This window comes from Amphibalanus amphitrite, unplaced genomic scaffold, assembly GCF_019059575.1.
Source record: "Amphibalanus amphitrite isolate SeventyFive unplaced genomic scaffold, NRLGWU_Aamphi_draft 000412F_arrow, whole genome shotgun sequence".
Taxonomy (NCBI): Eukaryota; Metazoa; Arthropoda; class Thecostraca; order Balanomorpha; family Balanidae; genus Amphibalanus; species Amphibalanus amphitrite.
This window is the reverse complement of record NW_024881906.1, coordinates 137,852-154,301: the sequence shown is the minus strand read 5'-3', so window position 1 is coordinate 154,301 and position 16,450 is coordinate 137,852. Positions and strand designations below refer to the sequence as shown.

At 57.3% G+C, this 16,450-nt stretch overlaps 1 protein-coding gene across 2 annotated transcripts in view; it reads right to left on the bottom strand.

Annotated features, from left to right (window-relative positions):
• The window catches only part of LOC122390863 (mitogen-activated protein kinase kinase kinase 1-like), a 34,486-nt gene extending 19,944 nt beyond the window's left edge, over positions 1–14,542 (bottom strand). For both annotated transcript variants that reach the window (XM_043384267.1, XM_043384268.1), the window contains exons 1-4: positions 14,290–14,542; positions 13,453–14,003; positions 6,693–6,857; positions 4,428–4,628 (exon numbers count right to left, since the gene is read on the bottom strand). In XM_043384267.1, coding sequence (XP_043240202.1) covers positions 4,428–4,628; positions 6,693–6,857; positions 13,453–13,587 — 501 coding nt within the window. In that variant the 5' untranslated portion in view covers positions 13,588–14,003; positions 14,290–14,542. The remainder of the gene's footprint in view (positions 1–4,427; positions 4,629–6,692; positions 6,858–13,452; positions 14,004–14,289) is intronic.
• Positions 14,543–16,450: the final 1,908 nt, after the last annotated feature.

Sequence of the window (16,450 nt, the reverse complement as noted above, 5' to 3'; positions counted from 1 at the left end):
GGCCCAGTTACCATCATCACCCGGCCGACCCAATCGGCACACATCGGCAATGGCGGCGGCGCTCCCATCAGTGCCTCTGCGGGTATCGGCAGAGCATAGACTCATCCCTGTCCAGCGGTCTCCCGAGTATCAGCATCTGTGTGAGCAGACCATCATCACGAGCTGTTCCGGGGGTGCATCAATCTACATCACTGACGCCGTCATTAACATCACCGTCACCGTCGTCATCATCATCAGCGGCGGCGTCATTAGCGGGGCGGAACTGGCGCAGACCGGACATTGCCGGTAGACAGCTCTCTGTGACACATCCCAGCCACCGTCTCCTCCCGGACCGTCCTCAGTCCCATCCGGTCCGCCTCTCCGTCCCCGTCCGTCCCAATGTCCGTCGGCGTCGGCCGGCTCCGTTTATTTTCAGAGTCTCTCTCTCTGCGAGGGTCGGCCCCACGCGGCGGCCGATGCCGGTCCCCCGGAGACGTGAGCGCGCTCCACGCGCTGGAGCCGAGCCAGGTAGTACGGCGTCGTTCGAGCGAGGCGACGAGCGCTGTAGCGCGGTGGTGGTATCAAATCAAACCGACCGAGAGCAGCGGTGGGATGGGGAGGGAAGGGACTGGCCCGTTGCCCAGCGATCAGCCGAGTAGGAAGGCGAAGAGTATAGGAGTGCACACGGAACGCCCGTGACAACGTGAGCGAACTAATAAACTAGGTTATCGGCGATAATTCGTACCGTGGCGTCACATCGTGTAACGTCCAGCAAGCCAATATTGATCCGGAAGTGTGCGATAACCGCTGCGAACGTCACTTTCCTTTCCCGCTGTACGATAGGAGCAGAAATTCCCGCAGATAAGCTATGTGTGTTACACCGCATTGTGCGTCAAGTCAGCAAACAGTTGGTGACAGCGATACAAGCTAAAAGTCAACGTTGGATGACGCTAGCGGATGCAGGGCGCCAAGTGGGACTGTCAAGCACGTGATCCCTAGAAGAGTCACGAAATAAGGAGTCACTCGTCCGCTCGTTACCCCATATTTCTACTGGTATGTGAAACCCAAAAGCGTCGCGTACGCTTCCCAAGTATAGTCCATGTCCGATTCGCGTAGCCGTTGAATATCACATATATCTCTATGGCTCTGTAGCTACATATATCTATGGCATAGCCCATAACCCATGCCACTCTGCCCATCGAGTGCGGAGTGTCCGGCGCACGGTGTTGCCGTGTGCTTCATGGATCAATTCGGACCAGCCCAGTCCTGCCCGGCCCCCGAATACATTAACCGACTCCAAAGGCTTCACGTCGGTCGATATGACTGACCTGGCAGACACAGTGGCGGCAGGGGCGGGGGCGGGGGCGGGGGCGGGGGCGGGGGCGGGGGCGGGGGCGGCGCGGCGCCTGGGGCGGGGCACTGTCTGCCGCCGACCATGGACCGCGGTGTCCAATAGAGGGGCGGATTCCCATACTGACAGCAAACGAACAGTGCATCGCGATAGAGGTGTGGTTGGGGACACTCTTAAAAGTAGGTGGCGTGAGGTCAGTTTCAATATACCCTGTCAATATACCTACCCTTCAATATACCCTGGCGTGAGGTGATATCTCATAACCAAGGATGCTCTTCTAGTATGGCAGCTGACTGGTGAGCTTCGATTGGTGTTCCCGGTCAGAAACATAAAAACCTGGCGTCGTATCCAAAGCCTATAAATCACACGGCAGCTTTCACGTCTCTGGCAGAAGAGTTTCAATCATGCTATGACATTCACTGAACATGGATTTGCGCTTGAATCAGCCACGAATGTCAATGCGAATCAGAATCAGAATGACATTTCACTTGCAAGCTGACTGACTGTCGCTACGACCCAGATGCGACTTGACTTCACGCTTCTCGGACATAAATTCGTCCCGATTCAACACGTTAGCAACGCGCAAATTTTCTGATCAAACAAGGACATGATTTGGTCCGTAGCATTAGGCATTCACGCCTGTCGATCCCGAACGGTATTTCGAACGGTAGCGTATCCTGGTCCCCTTCCCTGTATAGATGTCAGAAAACATCGATTGGCGCTGAATTATTCATGCGAGCTCTCGGCAGTCAAGTCGTTCGTATGGTTACGCTTATCATGCACATACAGACGGTGTTGGTTGCCGAGCACGTGTTTTAACCACCATTGCCGATACGTGTGCAAGGGCTTACCATAAGTGCTGAAAATATTGCCGTCAGATGTGCACAATAAATACGTCCACAAATCAGTGGCGGCTTCAGTCAGCACAGTCGTCGAATATGAGACATTCGGCCATGTGCATATGTTGCCGCGCGATTGGACGTTGGGAAACGTCTTCATACGTTGATTTGTGGGCCTCTGTATATGGTAACATCAGTGCCCGCCTTTGTTCCTCGGTATTCATAAGCAGTACGCATTGAGCAATGCATCATGTTTCTCGGCTGCAATGGCAGTTAGTCCCAGCTAGAGACACTCAGGGATCAAAGGGGAGGGTTACGGGCCCATTCGACCGGGTCGCCCGGCGCCGGATCAGGAGGTCAGCCCAGACTACCAGCGACTCGTGCGGACGACCAGTTGGGTTCACCCGGCCGGCACGGCCCTGGACTGACCTACATAGGTGCGAGAGTTAACATCGGCGGCGGCGCGTAGCGCAGTGCGTGGAGGCTGTGGTGCACGGCCCCGGTACCATTCACTCACTCCGGCAGCTCCGGCGAAAACCAGTGGGCCCGTCACAACATCTCGTGCGGGGTGCACATCGATCCACCCCTGAACTGGGTCACGCTGCTAACTGCGGCCGTCGAGCGCCCCTCGGTGCACGGCGCTCCCTCCGCTCCACTCCGCCCTGACCCCAATCACCCATCCCTGGCTCCGCCGGGCCGGGAGCGCCGCACAGACGCGGACCGACTCGACAGCCCATCACCGTGCCGTGCCGAGAGAGCAGTTGAACGAAAAAACACACGCCGGCCGGTGGCAGCCACCGGCGCCCCGGGCTATTTTCGGCGGCCCGCGCCGCGCCGGCACGCGCTCATTCCGATACAGACGCACAGAGCGCGCCGCGGAAGCGCCAGGCTCGCCTCCTCACTGTCACTGCGCCGCTATCGCCGCCACGGCGTAATCCTTTAGTTACACGAACGGTCAACTGGACATCCAGCCTGATGATTTCGCGGCGGAGTTTGCAAGATCGTTTGTTTTCTATTCCGAGAGAGACTGCCGTAAAAAAGTGATACCAGGCTTCGAAACGACGCACGAGGTTCATGCATCACTTTTAATAGAAAACAGCATAAATCGTCCCGATTAAACTCGGCCCACCGCTTTCGTGTCATATAACGAGAGCCCCGAACAACCAAACAAGCTATAGGTGCATTATTTGAAACGAAATCCAGGCCGAAAATGATGACAAAATATTGGAGGAAAGACGCTTTAGATATATAAGAGGTAAAATGTTATTGCACGTCAGCTTTTAGAAGGCCATCACGCAACACATAAATGTTCGATCGCATTCCTTCCCTGATACCAACCACCCACGATGGAGGATGACCCGGCTACCTAAACGACGGGTGATCGATTGAACCAAGAATACCTGCGGCATCGACGTCTCGACAGCAATGTGACGTGATTGCACGCGAGCCCCAGAGAAAGTATCGATCGCTCGAGATTGCTTTTGTCCCTGAAACTTCGAGCCGGTCACGCAAACACTACGTCAGTCGCTACAACAGCGTGCTTGAAAAGCCGCAAGTTTACCTCTGTTTTCCCAAAGTATTTCTAATTTTGTGACATTTAAAATGTTTAAATGTTTACCCGATAAACATGAGCAAAAGGTGCATGTTGTCGATGCGATGTGAGTCCCGATTTGGCTCCGTAACGTGTGCCACTTTGCGCGTGCAGCACGCTGCGACCAAGTTTCCGTCTGGTCTGAATAAACGTCGCCAGCGGCCGTCGAAACGGTGATAAATTTGTTTACCGCAGCCGGCGAGGGCCGATTCGCGGGTGCTCGAATTACCAGCTCGGCGCAGCTCTTCAATAACACCGCCAGAGGCCGAGCCCAGCTCTGGGGTACGTCCCAGTCCCACGGGACCGTCACACCAGCCGTCAGCCCGATAGCGTCCCCCTACCCCGTTCTACGCCGTCCGACGCCCCCCAAACACCTTCCTCCGCCATCCGCCTTCTGCCGTCTTAGGTTCGATGTTCTTCGATGGTTCAAATCATGCACGCAGCAATCTGATATGGCCCATGTCTCTCCCGGATCAACTCGATGCCCATCCACAGGACCGTCACTCCCACTTGCCACCACAGCACTCGGTCTAGTCAGCGCACAGGCACGGAGCATAGAGCACGGAGCTTATGTGCAGCACAGAGCACGGGCACATTCCCAGCACCTGCGCCTGTGCGCCGTGACCCCCAGAGTCCCGCGGTGTGCCGCCGCGGTCTCCCCACTCACCTGCGGTCCCAGTGTGACGCGGTACTTGTGTCCGGGCGTGTCGGTGGCCAGCAGGAAGCTGTGCGGCCCCGGCTGCTCCAGCAGGTAGAGTTTGGCTCGGTCTAGCCGCCGCAGCCGGCGCTGCAAGGCCTCCGACGGGCTGCCCGTCGGTGACGGAGGACCCGTGTTCGCCGACGGGCTGCGGCCCGGACTGGACTCGCGCTGAAACGACAGAGAGGACCCCATCAGCAGGCGCGCGCCACCACCGACCGTCCATCCTCGGCCGGACATCGAGACACACGGCATCCAGGCGGCGTGGAATGCAGCAATCGCGTGGAATGGCCACGCCCCTTCGATGATAAGTGTGTTGTGTCAAACATACAGGCTACGATAACATATCGGTACGCGGCTGACCAGTGGGCATTGGGGAGAGGACCGGGCCGCTATCGGTCAGCGCCGACGGCCGCGGCCGCTGACCCGGCGACGGGTGCTCGTGGCGCCGGCCGTGTCAGGCGTCAGTTCATCGTGGGCCGTGTCAGACCGTCAGCTCAGCGTGTTTGGTACATCGGAGAAGCCGGAAGCGTCGTCTCGCTGGGGCGGCGGCCGACGGCGCCGGCGCCCACCCGAGACGGGCCGGGTCGGATAGCGCCGCGGCCAGGTGGGTCTCAGACTCGGGGAGCGGCTAGCTCCAGTTTCTGCCATAGTTCTACCTGGGCCGGCCCGCGTCCAGAGCGAGCGGCAGTCAACAGGGGGCGGCAGGAAACCAACACCGCGGGCTGACATCAGCACCGCGTCCCGGCGTTATCCGGCCGCGCGGGTCACCGGCCGGGGGCGGAGCGGTGGGGAGAGGAGCAGGGACCGATAACCGGACGGCAGCGAGATGTGACGCGTGTGCTTCTCGAGAGCGTTTCACCGCGAGATAACGCGTCAACGAGGCGCTTCAGTGGTCATCCTGTCGACCCATAAACGTACTGCGCCTCATCTCAGATTTGGGAACGAGGCCACACTTAGCGCCGGACTCTAAACAAAGAGGTCAAGAATTGGAACTTCGACCGAGCGCTGAACTAAGACTGAAGTTCGGAAGCGATTTACATGGACAATTTAACACTCTGCAACTCTGAAAAGTTAAGTGGAATCGCCTGAAAGCACGGTTTGCAACTTGGGTCCATCAGCTAAAACGAGCATCATGAAATGACAGCTCATAATTTGCGGCTTTGTCGGCGACAAACTGCATCTGACAACATTTAACTAATCGAATGATTTCTCATATTCTCTGTACCGACATCACATTCTGCATCAAGGTCGGATCCGTCGGAAAATGTTGCAATCTAAGACCATCAACTTGTCATCAGCCATGTTGCCCGCGAGCCGACCGTATGCTCTATCCGCTCGGATAGTAACACGCTCGTCCCGCTCAGTCCAGCCGCACTGATCCGGCTCCTACCGGATATACCTACTCCTAGGCCCGCAATGTGTCCCATATTTCCCCACAGGCTTCACGCTGCCCTGCGTCGCACTTCCAGCGGCGACATTTCAATATATATCAGTTACAGTTACGTTATTAACTTCAAGCGCATCACAGCTTACTGCGACAGACTTATCTCGCTGTCGCCCTTTCCGGGCACCCCGGCCGGCGCGTGACGCCCCATCCTGTCACGACCGGCCGAAATGGTGGTCGTTTCTCACACGCACCGGATCCCATCAGCACGTCACGACCAAACCCGGCCGCGGCCCGATCTCCGCGCCGCGCCGCACCAAAATCGTCTCCGACGCGGCGGCGTTGCGTGCCGCGAACAAACTCGTCCACGCACGCGGCCCGTTCCGGCGGAATCGGTCCCTGCCCACGGCTATCGGTTCCCGCCGCCCACGGCTATCGGCCGGGCCCGTGCAAATACGGCCCGGCCGAGCTCCCCCGTCAGTGATAGCCGCCTTCCCTCGGGAGTTATGGAGGGAGGTTCGGGGACGGGGAACAGGATAAGCCGCCGCCTCCAGGAAACGACGCCAAAACCAACACCCCACAAGGTTGTCACAATCGCGCGGGGATGCTGTCCGTCCTCGAGTCGGTGTAAGGTGTCCCGGCAGCGTTACAATAACGACAGGCGGCGTCAGTCGGTGCGGGGGAAATCTGGCTCGGTGCCGCGCAAAGCAGCACCAACATGTCACTCTCCAAGGACTGTGCGAGTACTAAAAACACACGCAAGTGGTGTATTTTCCAGCAGAGCACTGCCCCACCTCCCACCCTGTGCGATGAGGCTGTCACCCACTGGGAGACGGAGTTATACTTACCGAGGGGGCGGCTCCTGTCGCCCCGGTGACGGAGTCGGCGGCGGCGGCGGCGGCTCGGCGGGCCGGCCGGCGGCCGGTGGCTCGCTCGCGCTGCTCAGTCTGTTCTGCAGTGTGGCCGCGGCCGCCGCCGGGCCGGCCCAGTACCGCCAGCAGCGTGCGGGCCGTCTGTGGCAGAGGGCAGGGTGTCGGGTCAGACGGGCCACGGCCGACAGCTTCACGGGCCGACTGGTTACGCAACTAACGGCCCGAGACGGGCGCCGAGGGCACGAACATTGAACAATGACAGCAAGTCGTGACAGCGGCATCCGCCGGCAACCGCCGTCCCTGCAACACATTCACGGACTAATTACCACCCCATATAGCGACTCCGGAAGCGGAACATGTATGACCCGCTAAATATATCATTTAGCTCGTAACGTCCGACTCAGCATTTTTGAAATGACGGCCGCATTTTATCACAGCTCGGAACGTTCCGCTTCGGTTTCGCCACTTCTCGCCACATTACGCCGGGTCAGCGAGTTGGACAAGCGGAACCATCAACATTCCTCCCACATTTGACACATCGGGCCAACTGCAATACTTCGTAAGAACCAATCGCGCATTACGGAGCTTCATCTACCACCAGCAGATATATCTCCCGCCCGGGCGATGTCGAACAGCGCTGGTTGTTTAAACCAGAGCACCAGCGTCCAGCAGCGCCGAGGGACGGGCGTCGCCGCCCTAACGGGTGCAGGGAGTGGCCAGCCGGGGGCTCGGCCCACCGCCGACCTCGCTCTGCACACTGCACAGGCTCGAGGTTCCCGGTACGGGACGCAGCGCGCAGCAGGACTCAGGCGGAAGCCGTTGAACCAGCCGGATCCGACACGGCGAGCCAGTTCAAACAGTGGCTGAGCTGATCGCGCCACGTTAGTTCACACGGAAGATACAGTTGTTGGTCGCCTTGCGCGGCACCGATCGCCTGTTGATTGTGATCACATCTGATGCCTCCACAGGGCGGCACCAAACACGGGGTCGTCATGAATCCAGAATGACTTCAATCCAAAGTGCCTCATGTTGTGACTCCGGAAAAACCATGAATGCACATGATTACACATGTACTGAATTAATTTCCTCAAGCCTCTGAGCACGCGGCTGACGAGAGAGCCGGCGATGGTGAGGCGATATGCCGCTCCAGCCGGCGGCGCGATGCTCTGATAAACCTCTGGTGGTCAGCCGGAGAGCTCAGTGCGGCGCCCCGCCCTCGGGCGCCCAGCCCGTCTGTTATGATACCGGCTCTAACGCCCGGCACACCATGTTTGGCCATGTCGGCCGGCCACTACCGCCGCCGCCGCCGCCAGCTGCCCAGCCCGCGCACCAGACGCCGGGGGGGGGACTGTCTCACGTCTCGTGACACGTCACGAGACGTGCGTGACGTGACGAGACGTGCCCAGGCGGCCACGTGACGGCTGCAGCGGCGTGAGCGAGCCGGCCGTGCCGCGCCGGAGGCCAAGTTCTGTGACCTCGCCGCGAGACGCGCGTGCGAGCGGTCACAAAGGAAGAGAGGGCACGTGGCTGCGGCGCCCATCCGTCCGGCCGGCTGTGCATCCGGGAAGTGGTCCGTCACGAGACTCGAGACTGGCCGGGTCGGAGGTCGTCTCGGCGTGTCTGTGGTCTCTCAGCCGTCACAGTCGGATCGGTCGGAGTTGTTACTGCGTATGGCGCTGTCTCGAGGAGGGTCTGTGACCCCACCGGTAGTTTTTCGTCTCCACAGCGATGAAGAATGGTCAGTGCTCGCTTCTGGCGGTGGCGGTGCCAGGCACTGTCCATTTACCGCTCAAACGGCCCGTCCGCAAACAGCCAGCTCTGGAGACGGCCCCCACTGCGGGAGGACACCCAGTGAAGGGTTGGCGGGGGCGGGGGCGGGGGCGGGTCAGCTCTGTAAACAGCCACCCGGCGGCGGCGCCGGCACAGCTCCGAGCCGCGACGCCAGCCGCCGGCCCGCCTCACTCAAGGACAATATCGAGAGCAGGATCACCAGCAGGGTGGCTGCGACCCCCTGCCGGCGGCGACGGGCGGCCCACACGCCGTAAACACTGCACAGGCTCGGCGACGGCGCGACGGCAGCGGCGCGGAGTCGGCACCGGCGCCCAATTACACTCTGAGCTGAGCAGTGAGCAGCTTCCTCCGGCACGCCGTAGTAAACGGAGCTGATGAAATCGACGGCAGGGTGGCGCGCCACGCCGCCAGAGTCCCGCCGATGTGCGGATAATTAAAGCACCGCAGATTACGCATCGTAAATAAACGGTACGGTCGCCGCCGTAGCATCGGCGCCCTATAGCCGAGTGCCGGTGCCGGTGATAGCAACCAACTCAGTCGACACCGACCGGAGCACGTCAATAAACGAGCCCGACTGTTTGGAAGATCGGACCAGAAACCAAATCAACCGCAATATAAAGATGTGACAAGCCGAGTTGATATGGAAAACGCTCACCCGCTCGAAATAAAGTGTGCAAATGTTTAGTTCTGAGAAAGCGATTCATGAAACAGACAGGAGTAAAAGTGAGAGCTATCAAAAGTGATTGCGAAAAGTTTTGTTTGCGATTCAGATCTGAGGGCGATTCAACAAACTGCATTATCATTCGATTTTATGAGGCTATGTTTATTTGGGATTAAACGGTTCATGAATAAAGTGATTAATTTTAGTTATTCGACATGATAGGTAGGACGTATGAATGGATTCAGTACATTATTTAGCAATAATCCTCAGACACAAGCATTTGATAATCAATTGACAAGTCTAAGCACATATCATTCCCTATATAATCTATGACAAACAAACGAGATGTTTAGGGACTTAAAACTAGTTTTCGGTGAGATTTTCTGAACATTTGGCCACTCCTTAACGAGATAGCAGGTTGTATAAGTGTCACATTTTCAGACATAACACCTAACCAACATCACTAAAGGAAGAACAGGACCTGTGCCTCATGCAACATGTCTGACTTATTCAAGAAAATACCGCTAAGTAAGCTAAGAACTAAGAAGGCGCCCAAATTACCTCGCAAATAATATACGAGCATCACCTAAACACGGCAGAAATTCTCGACAGGTGGTTGCTGAACAAATATCAAAGATGATGTCCCTCCTCCAAAACGAGGCTCGCTGTTACTGGGTACAAAACATAAGTAGGTATTTGTTCTATCGGCGACCAGCGAAAATAGACCAACACTTCAGTAGGACTAGGTAGTAGGACGATAAGTAGCTAAACCAGGACAACGGCCGACAACCGCAGCTGATAACTGTGCTTCTCTCGAAACCCTGGACCAAAATCATGCACACAGGACGGCGACCGGACCGGTCCATTCCGATCCAATTCACTGCTGCGCCGATCCGAGCTCATCGCTCGCCATCGATATTCCATGGGTTTCCTGCGCGCGGCCCATTATTCTGGGCGGCTGACGTGCGGGGAGAATGATGGCTGCAAGCCGACGGCACAGACCCACCCCAATGCACCCACAGTCGACCGGGGAAGGCGACACAGATACACCGTTTGCCCGCACCCGACCGGGGGAGGCGTCACACCTAGCTCGGTGCCCCTCAACGAGAGCTTCGGCCGCTGATCGATCGAAGACCGCCACCAGTCGATGATAAAGTTTGACACATGATTAGCACATCGTCCTATTCCAGCTAACGGTCAAACGCCGCAGAACGGTCGCGTTCACCGAGCCGCGGCCCGTATATGGGCGCCCTGTGAACGCTGAACGGCTGACGTTTCATTTTCCGCGGTCTGCTGAGACGGGACAATGGCGAGCTGAAGTAGTTTATAATGGGGAGATAGTCACTTGGACGGCGACAATGCCTTTCCGACAGCCTTTGTGCACAGCCGTAGACGGCAGGATATTCAGCATTCGCTGCCGGGCACAGGCAGAACTAAGCTAATCGGCCAAACAGAACTAACGTAATTCGCAGCCCTGAAAGGGTAGTTAAATTGCCTGGGGCGTATTGTGAGACCTGGGATATTCGCGATCGGAAAAGTTGCATGCTTTCAAATGGTGCCGCAGTTGTGTGAGACATCAACGCGAGACCCATTCGGCAGTGCGACGCTTCGAGGCCTTCTCCGCATCAACGGGCATGGCTCGAAGCTCCATCGACACATTTCGGTTCCTGCAGCCTACTGCGCGTTATCTGCCTCGCCGCGGGGGATGACGGGACGGCTGACGGGCCGTCAGCTGGCCGATGACGGGCCGTCAGCGGCAGGGACGGACCGCGGACGGACGGACGATCGCCAGGTCACCCGATGACCGGTGACACCTCTGGCAGATTGGGGGAGCGGAAGTGCTGGCGAGGGACAGCGCTCTGATAGGGCAAACGGCGCTCCCACGGGCTTCGACAAATAGCTTCAAAGAAAGTTGCGCCCGTCAACCTAACGCCGCTTTACGCATCCTCTGAGCCTCTGGCAGAGGTTACCTCACGGCTCACGTACCCGCAGCCGCGCCGAGGCCGGGTCAATTGACTGCTGCCGGTCTCTGCACGGCCTGACGGACTATACGGGCGGCACCTCGCGGCTAGTAAAGTGTGCTCCGGTATCTCTATCTCTCCACCACACCGCCCGAGAGCACCGGCCAGCCAGCGGGCTGGACCGGAAGTCGACAGCGGCAGCATGCTCACGCCGACCGCAGATGTGAGCTCAGCCCGCAGAAATGCAACTAAGGCGTGTGATGTCAGATCCTGCCAGGTATCATACAGGAATGCAATGATGCCGTTCCCTGTATGGTAAAGTTAGCTGCCATGGGGTGTGCACGTTCTACGCAGGTACCAGACCCGCTAGGCCATGAGGAACCTGTGATTGAAATTCATCCCACACCGGCACGGGTGGGCGCGGATGCCTTAAAATAGCCGGGGCAGCCGTATAATCCGGGTTGAGCTCTGTAATTGAAGTTAGCCTAAGCCTCTGGGCGTGACTGGGATATGATAATCGTTACTGGCATTCTTGGAGGCTAATTAATTGCCGCGGGGTTCGCAAATACTCCGACGGAGAACAACCTCTTAATTAATGAGAAAACTTAAAGCAAAACTAAGTAGGATTTCGACTGAATTGCATGCTCCACAAACACCAACAATAGCCTTAACTTCGACTAAGGGCACATTGAATCAATCACCCCAGTGGATTAGGTACCCTCCCTATTGAACCTTGAAGGAGTTAAGATAATAGCCGTGATCGGACCAAGCGAATGCTCCAGCAATATTGCATCAATAAAATGGCGGAGAGCCTGCTTTATGTCTGGTTTCTCCCGGAATCGATATGTGACGGCCATTCGTCCGCCTCCGGCCCGAATAGATCGACTGTTATGAAACGCTGCACATTCGCCAGACCCAAACGGCCGGTGGGCAAACATCTTTAACATTCCTGCACGACTTTTTTGTCCAAATAGGCCGGCGCTGGACGCCGCCGCGCTGGCGGTAAACGTCCTTCATCTGTCAGCGCGGCGGACTAGACGGGTGACGGATGGCGACCGCTCCTCTGCAGGTGGGCAGAGCACGCAGTTCCGACCGCGGGGGTCACCGCCGCCGACATTGCCGACTCCGAGAGAGCTCTCGGAACGAGACCAAATCCACTCGACGGCCAGCGGAGGGCAGTTACCCGTCCGGAAATGTCCGACAATGGGTCTCCTTCCGGCGCGGCGGGCAGAGGCTCGGCCACTGCTGCCCGTCTGAGACTGAGACCAGCAACCGTCAGCAACCGGACAAAGTAATCTTGGAGACTGGACCAACGACCGCGCCGGCCGGGCGACAGTGACGCTACTCGAATAAAAAGGAACCGACGCTGTGGCTCATTTTTCATCCATGGCTGCCGTAATACGGGAAAAACGCTCCAGACAATAGTTTGACAAACGGGGTCAACGACGCGCCCGTGATGCTCGTTTGTCCACCGGGACTGCCGCGGCTCAGAGAGAGCGGCACAGAGACTCTGCTCGTGCTGCTGCCGGGGTCAGCGCGGCGGACAAAGAGCCGCCGCTGGCCGCGTAACGGGCGGCTCGGTGCAGCTCCGTCCACCGTCCGCCCGGCCAGTGGTGCCCCGTGTCATCATCTCCACTGACAAAACGCCGTCACGTGACGCCAGTGACGGACGCCCGATCTAAACAGAGCGGCCCAGTGACGCTCTGCAGACGGCGCCGGCCGCCGCGGCCTCTGCCCGCGCGGCGGACGGAGGCCGGCGACCGGCACAGAGCAGCCGTGCAGCGACCGCTCCCGGCCTGCCCTGCACCGACTCCTGCACAGTGACAGGCCGCCCGGGCACACATGGCGGTTTGAGCGGCCACCGCCGTCGTAACGACTCCGCTGCAGGGGTCACACGCGAGTGCCCACCTCTCCTCGGCACACAATGACAGCTCGCAGCACGCAGTGCGTGGTTACCGGAGGCACGACGCCGGTGACAGATGTTGCAGCTGTTTCCAATAATGGACGAGCGTGAGTCGAACAGGAAATAGCCACGGCAGTTACCCGGTCGAAGCACTTCAATAGTTAACGAGTCGAAACCTGTACGTCTCACAGCGTGAGCGGAACGTACAAATTTAAGTGACCATGCATATTTGATGTCAAGCCCCTTATGGGCTTGCACTTATTACGAGAATGATGAAAGGATAATGCGAGCTAAGATCGCAGACGAAATCGTAACAGTACAATATCAGCTGGGTGGAACATCGCATGAGTACGGGTTAAATCACATCCGACAATGCACATGGACATCTGACGAGCAGAACAGGTCAGATCGAACACTCACCAGGGGTCGTTTTTTGACGTCCAGTCGGCCCTTTCTCGTCCGGGTCCTGGCGGCTGTCAGGTGGGGCGGCTCGGCTCCGTTCGTCCTGCCGAGTAGTCCCAGCGATCCCCCGCCTCCGTCCCACTCTCCAGCCATGGCGGCCGCCGCCGTCACCGGTCCGCGCCCTGTCCTGTCGGCCCGCACGCCCGCCTGTCCGGCCGCGCCCCCCGCGCAGCTCAGAACACCCACAGCTCTTCCTCTGCGCCCGGCTCTGGCTCACTGCTCTGTCCGCCGCGCGCGCCCCTCACTCCGACACGGCCGGCGCTCGTCTGCGGGCGGCGCGCCGCCGGTTTGGGAGCCGCTGGACGCCGTCGCCAGGCGGCGCCGACCGGTGACGTCACCAGGGGCCGCCTGCAGCCGCCGGCGCCTGGCCATGAGCGGCCTTGCGTCGGTACGACGGCACGGAGAGCGGCCCTTCCGCCTCGCCCCGCCGACTGCGTTGGTTGCCGACTAAACGTTTGTGGTCGCACCGATGAGGGCGGTCTCCCACGGTCATTATGGCACGTGCCGTCCTGGGAACAGAGGCGGAGAGCCATGACAGCGTCAGTGGGAGCTGTGTGTATCGCAGTCTACAGCTCTCACGTAGACTTCAAAGCCACACCTTTACTCATCGCGACGATTGCGGTTTTCGGTCCCCCAATCAAAAAACTTTAGGACCCCGTTGCCCGCGCCACTCTCACCGGCCGTTCTCTCCAATCCCCAGTTGGCTGTCAGTGGCCGAAACCACTCACGTCGGCTCGTTCATATGGTAGGACAGCCCCTACAAAACGCCAAATGCACCAAATGATCATTACTTACCAGCATATCCCATGTAAGGTGCTCCTTGGTGAGCGGAAGGGCGTTTCAGTCTTCTCCAGACAGTCTTGACAGGCATTCTGTGTCACTTGGTCGCACTGCCGACACGTCCTCCCCCTGCCTCTGGAGTCGGAACCGAGCCTCGCCCGGCCGGCAGCCGTCGAGAGTCGTGGCCCACGCCATCCGGCCGTCAGCAAACCGGGCGTGCCCGGAGACGAGCTAATCACTCAGCTGCTGGGACTGACGTCCGCTCAACTGGACGGATGTAAAATAGCTGTATCAGATGCATATACCGAGAAACTGGTTGCATAAGCTCACGTCTGCTTTCGATGGGGAGCCAGCATATAGGAGGGAACATAAAGGATATGAGGCATAATACGTAAGGAAAAAAAAGAACAAAAGCATTTGTGTCAAGCATTAAAGGGACCCTCCCACCTTCAAAAAAGTTAATGAATTGGCATGAAAGTGATGTCGCTCGGTTCAGAAAGAGCAAAAACGAATATCTACCAAATTTCATCGAAAAATATTCACCGGTTTTCAAGATATTAGACTTTTACTTTGGTTTACTTTTTGGGATCTCCGCTGTTCCTAGCTTTATTTGAAAGTGCGGCATTTGTTGCGCGCAAAGCAGCATATACCACCGCGTGCTACAAAACGTTTTAGTCAAACATTTAACGGACGTTCGAAAGCCTGATGACGTCATCAGATTCCCGTAATGGTTAAGAGATAGGGACCACGCTGGTCCCACCCTGCAAGTAAAGGGAAGAAATTTCTTGAACACCATAAAGTTGCGGGGTTTGCGAGTTGCGACCAGGATAAATGGTGGTTTCTGAGCCTGGCCGCAATTTTGGCTATCTCAACTCAAAACTAATGTTAAGGTGGGAGGGTCCCTTTAACATAACTGTGAATGGTGCTTGCCATCGACTGTGTCACGTCCATTTCAGGACAGAAATCACTTTAAATTCGTGTGTCATACTCCTGATTTTACGCTTTGATTGATTATACATATAGCTAATAGCACCGACGATTTGCATGCCGTGATCGTTGGGCCCCGTCCCAGACACCGTGAAAATGTGCATCATAACCAGATGAATACATAAATGTTCTGTCGGTACCCAAAAGCGGCTGCGGCAGCATAAACTGGTCACCATCCGCCAAAGGCTTCGGTGATGCATTAAAAATTCGCCGCAAGCCGTTTGACAGGAGCCATGACAATATCAGCCGAGAAAAGGGCAGTGACGACTTGAATTTCGCAGGACCATGATAAGTTCCTAACTTTCCTTTCTAGTTGAGTATGGATGGCAATGCATTTCATTTTGACCAAGAGTGATTTGTTCTTGGAAGTTTCCGGCAAGTAACGATGAGTCGACGGCTGGAAACGATTTAAATTATTGACACAGTGTCAGTGTCTCGATATTCTTGAAAGCACGCCGTTTAGCACAAAACATGAGCTCGCAGAACAGACTATCTGACGAGACCAGCGACGGAGCCAATGTCTGTACTCGACACCAACCGTTCATAGTCTATTTCAGACGGTGCGGGCTCACCCGTCATTGTCTGTCCGTCCCGCAGCTGTCGGTGTCCTGTCGCGAGACACGACCATGCTCCGGCCTCCGACGAGCCCGCTATCGACTCACTCCAGGAAAGTCGGTGGGCGGTGGCAAACACCCTCTCAGCAGAGTGGTGCAGATAAATACTCCACCGAGGCATGAGGCAGGAATGAAGCAGGTATGTAGACGGTTCGATATCTCATGACAAATAGGTATAACGACAACGCGTAAACATTGGAAATGCCTGTGTGAACTTTCAAGTGGTAATCCAAGTCAACAAAGGATGTCAATAAAGATACAGATCTGTCACTGCATAGCAACCCCTTCAACCCACGCCCCACAAGTAGTCACTGCATTACGCCGTGCGACATGTCCTATCACAGCACTGAACCGGGCCGCGCGTCATGACCTTTTATAAGATCTTCTCGGTGGGAGAAGCATTCATCCGACCATGCCTTCCTCAGGATAAACCATTCCGCACCCCCTCACGCTTCCCTTTCCGGACTGGCGGTCACCTCCCCCCCCCTCCCACCAGAGGAGGCAAGTCCTCATTGAACTACACACTCTCCGGGATGACATTTGAGCGACAGGGCGGACTGTCCCATCCACATAGT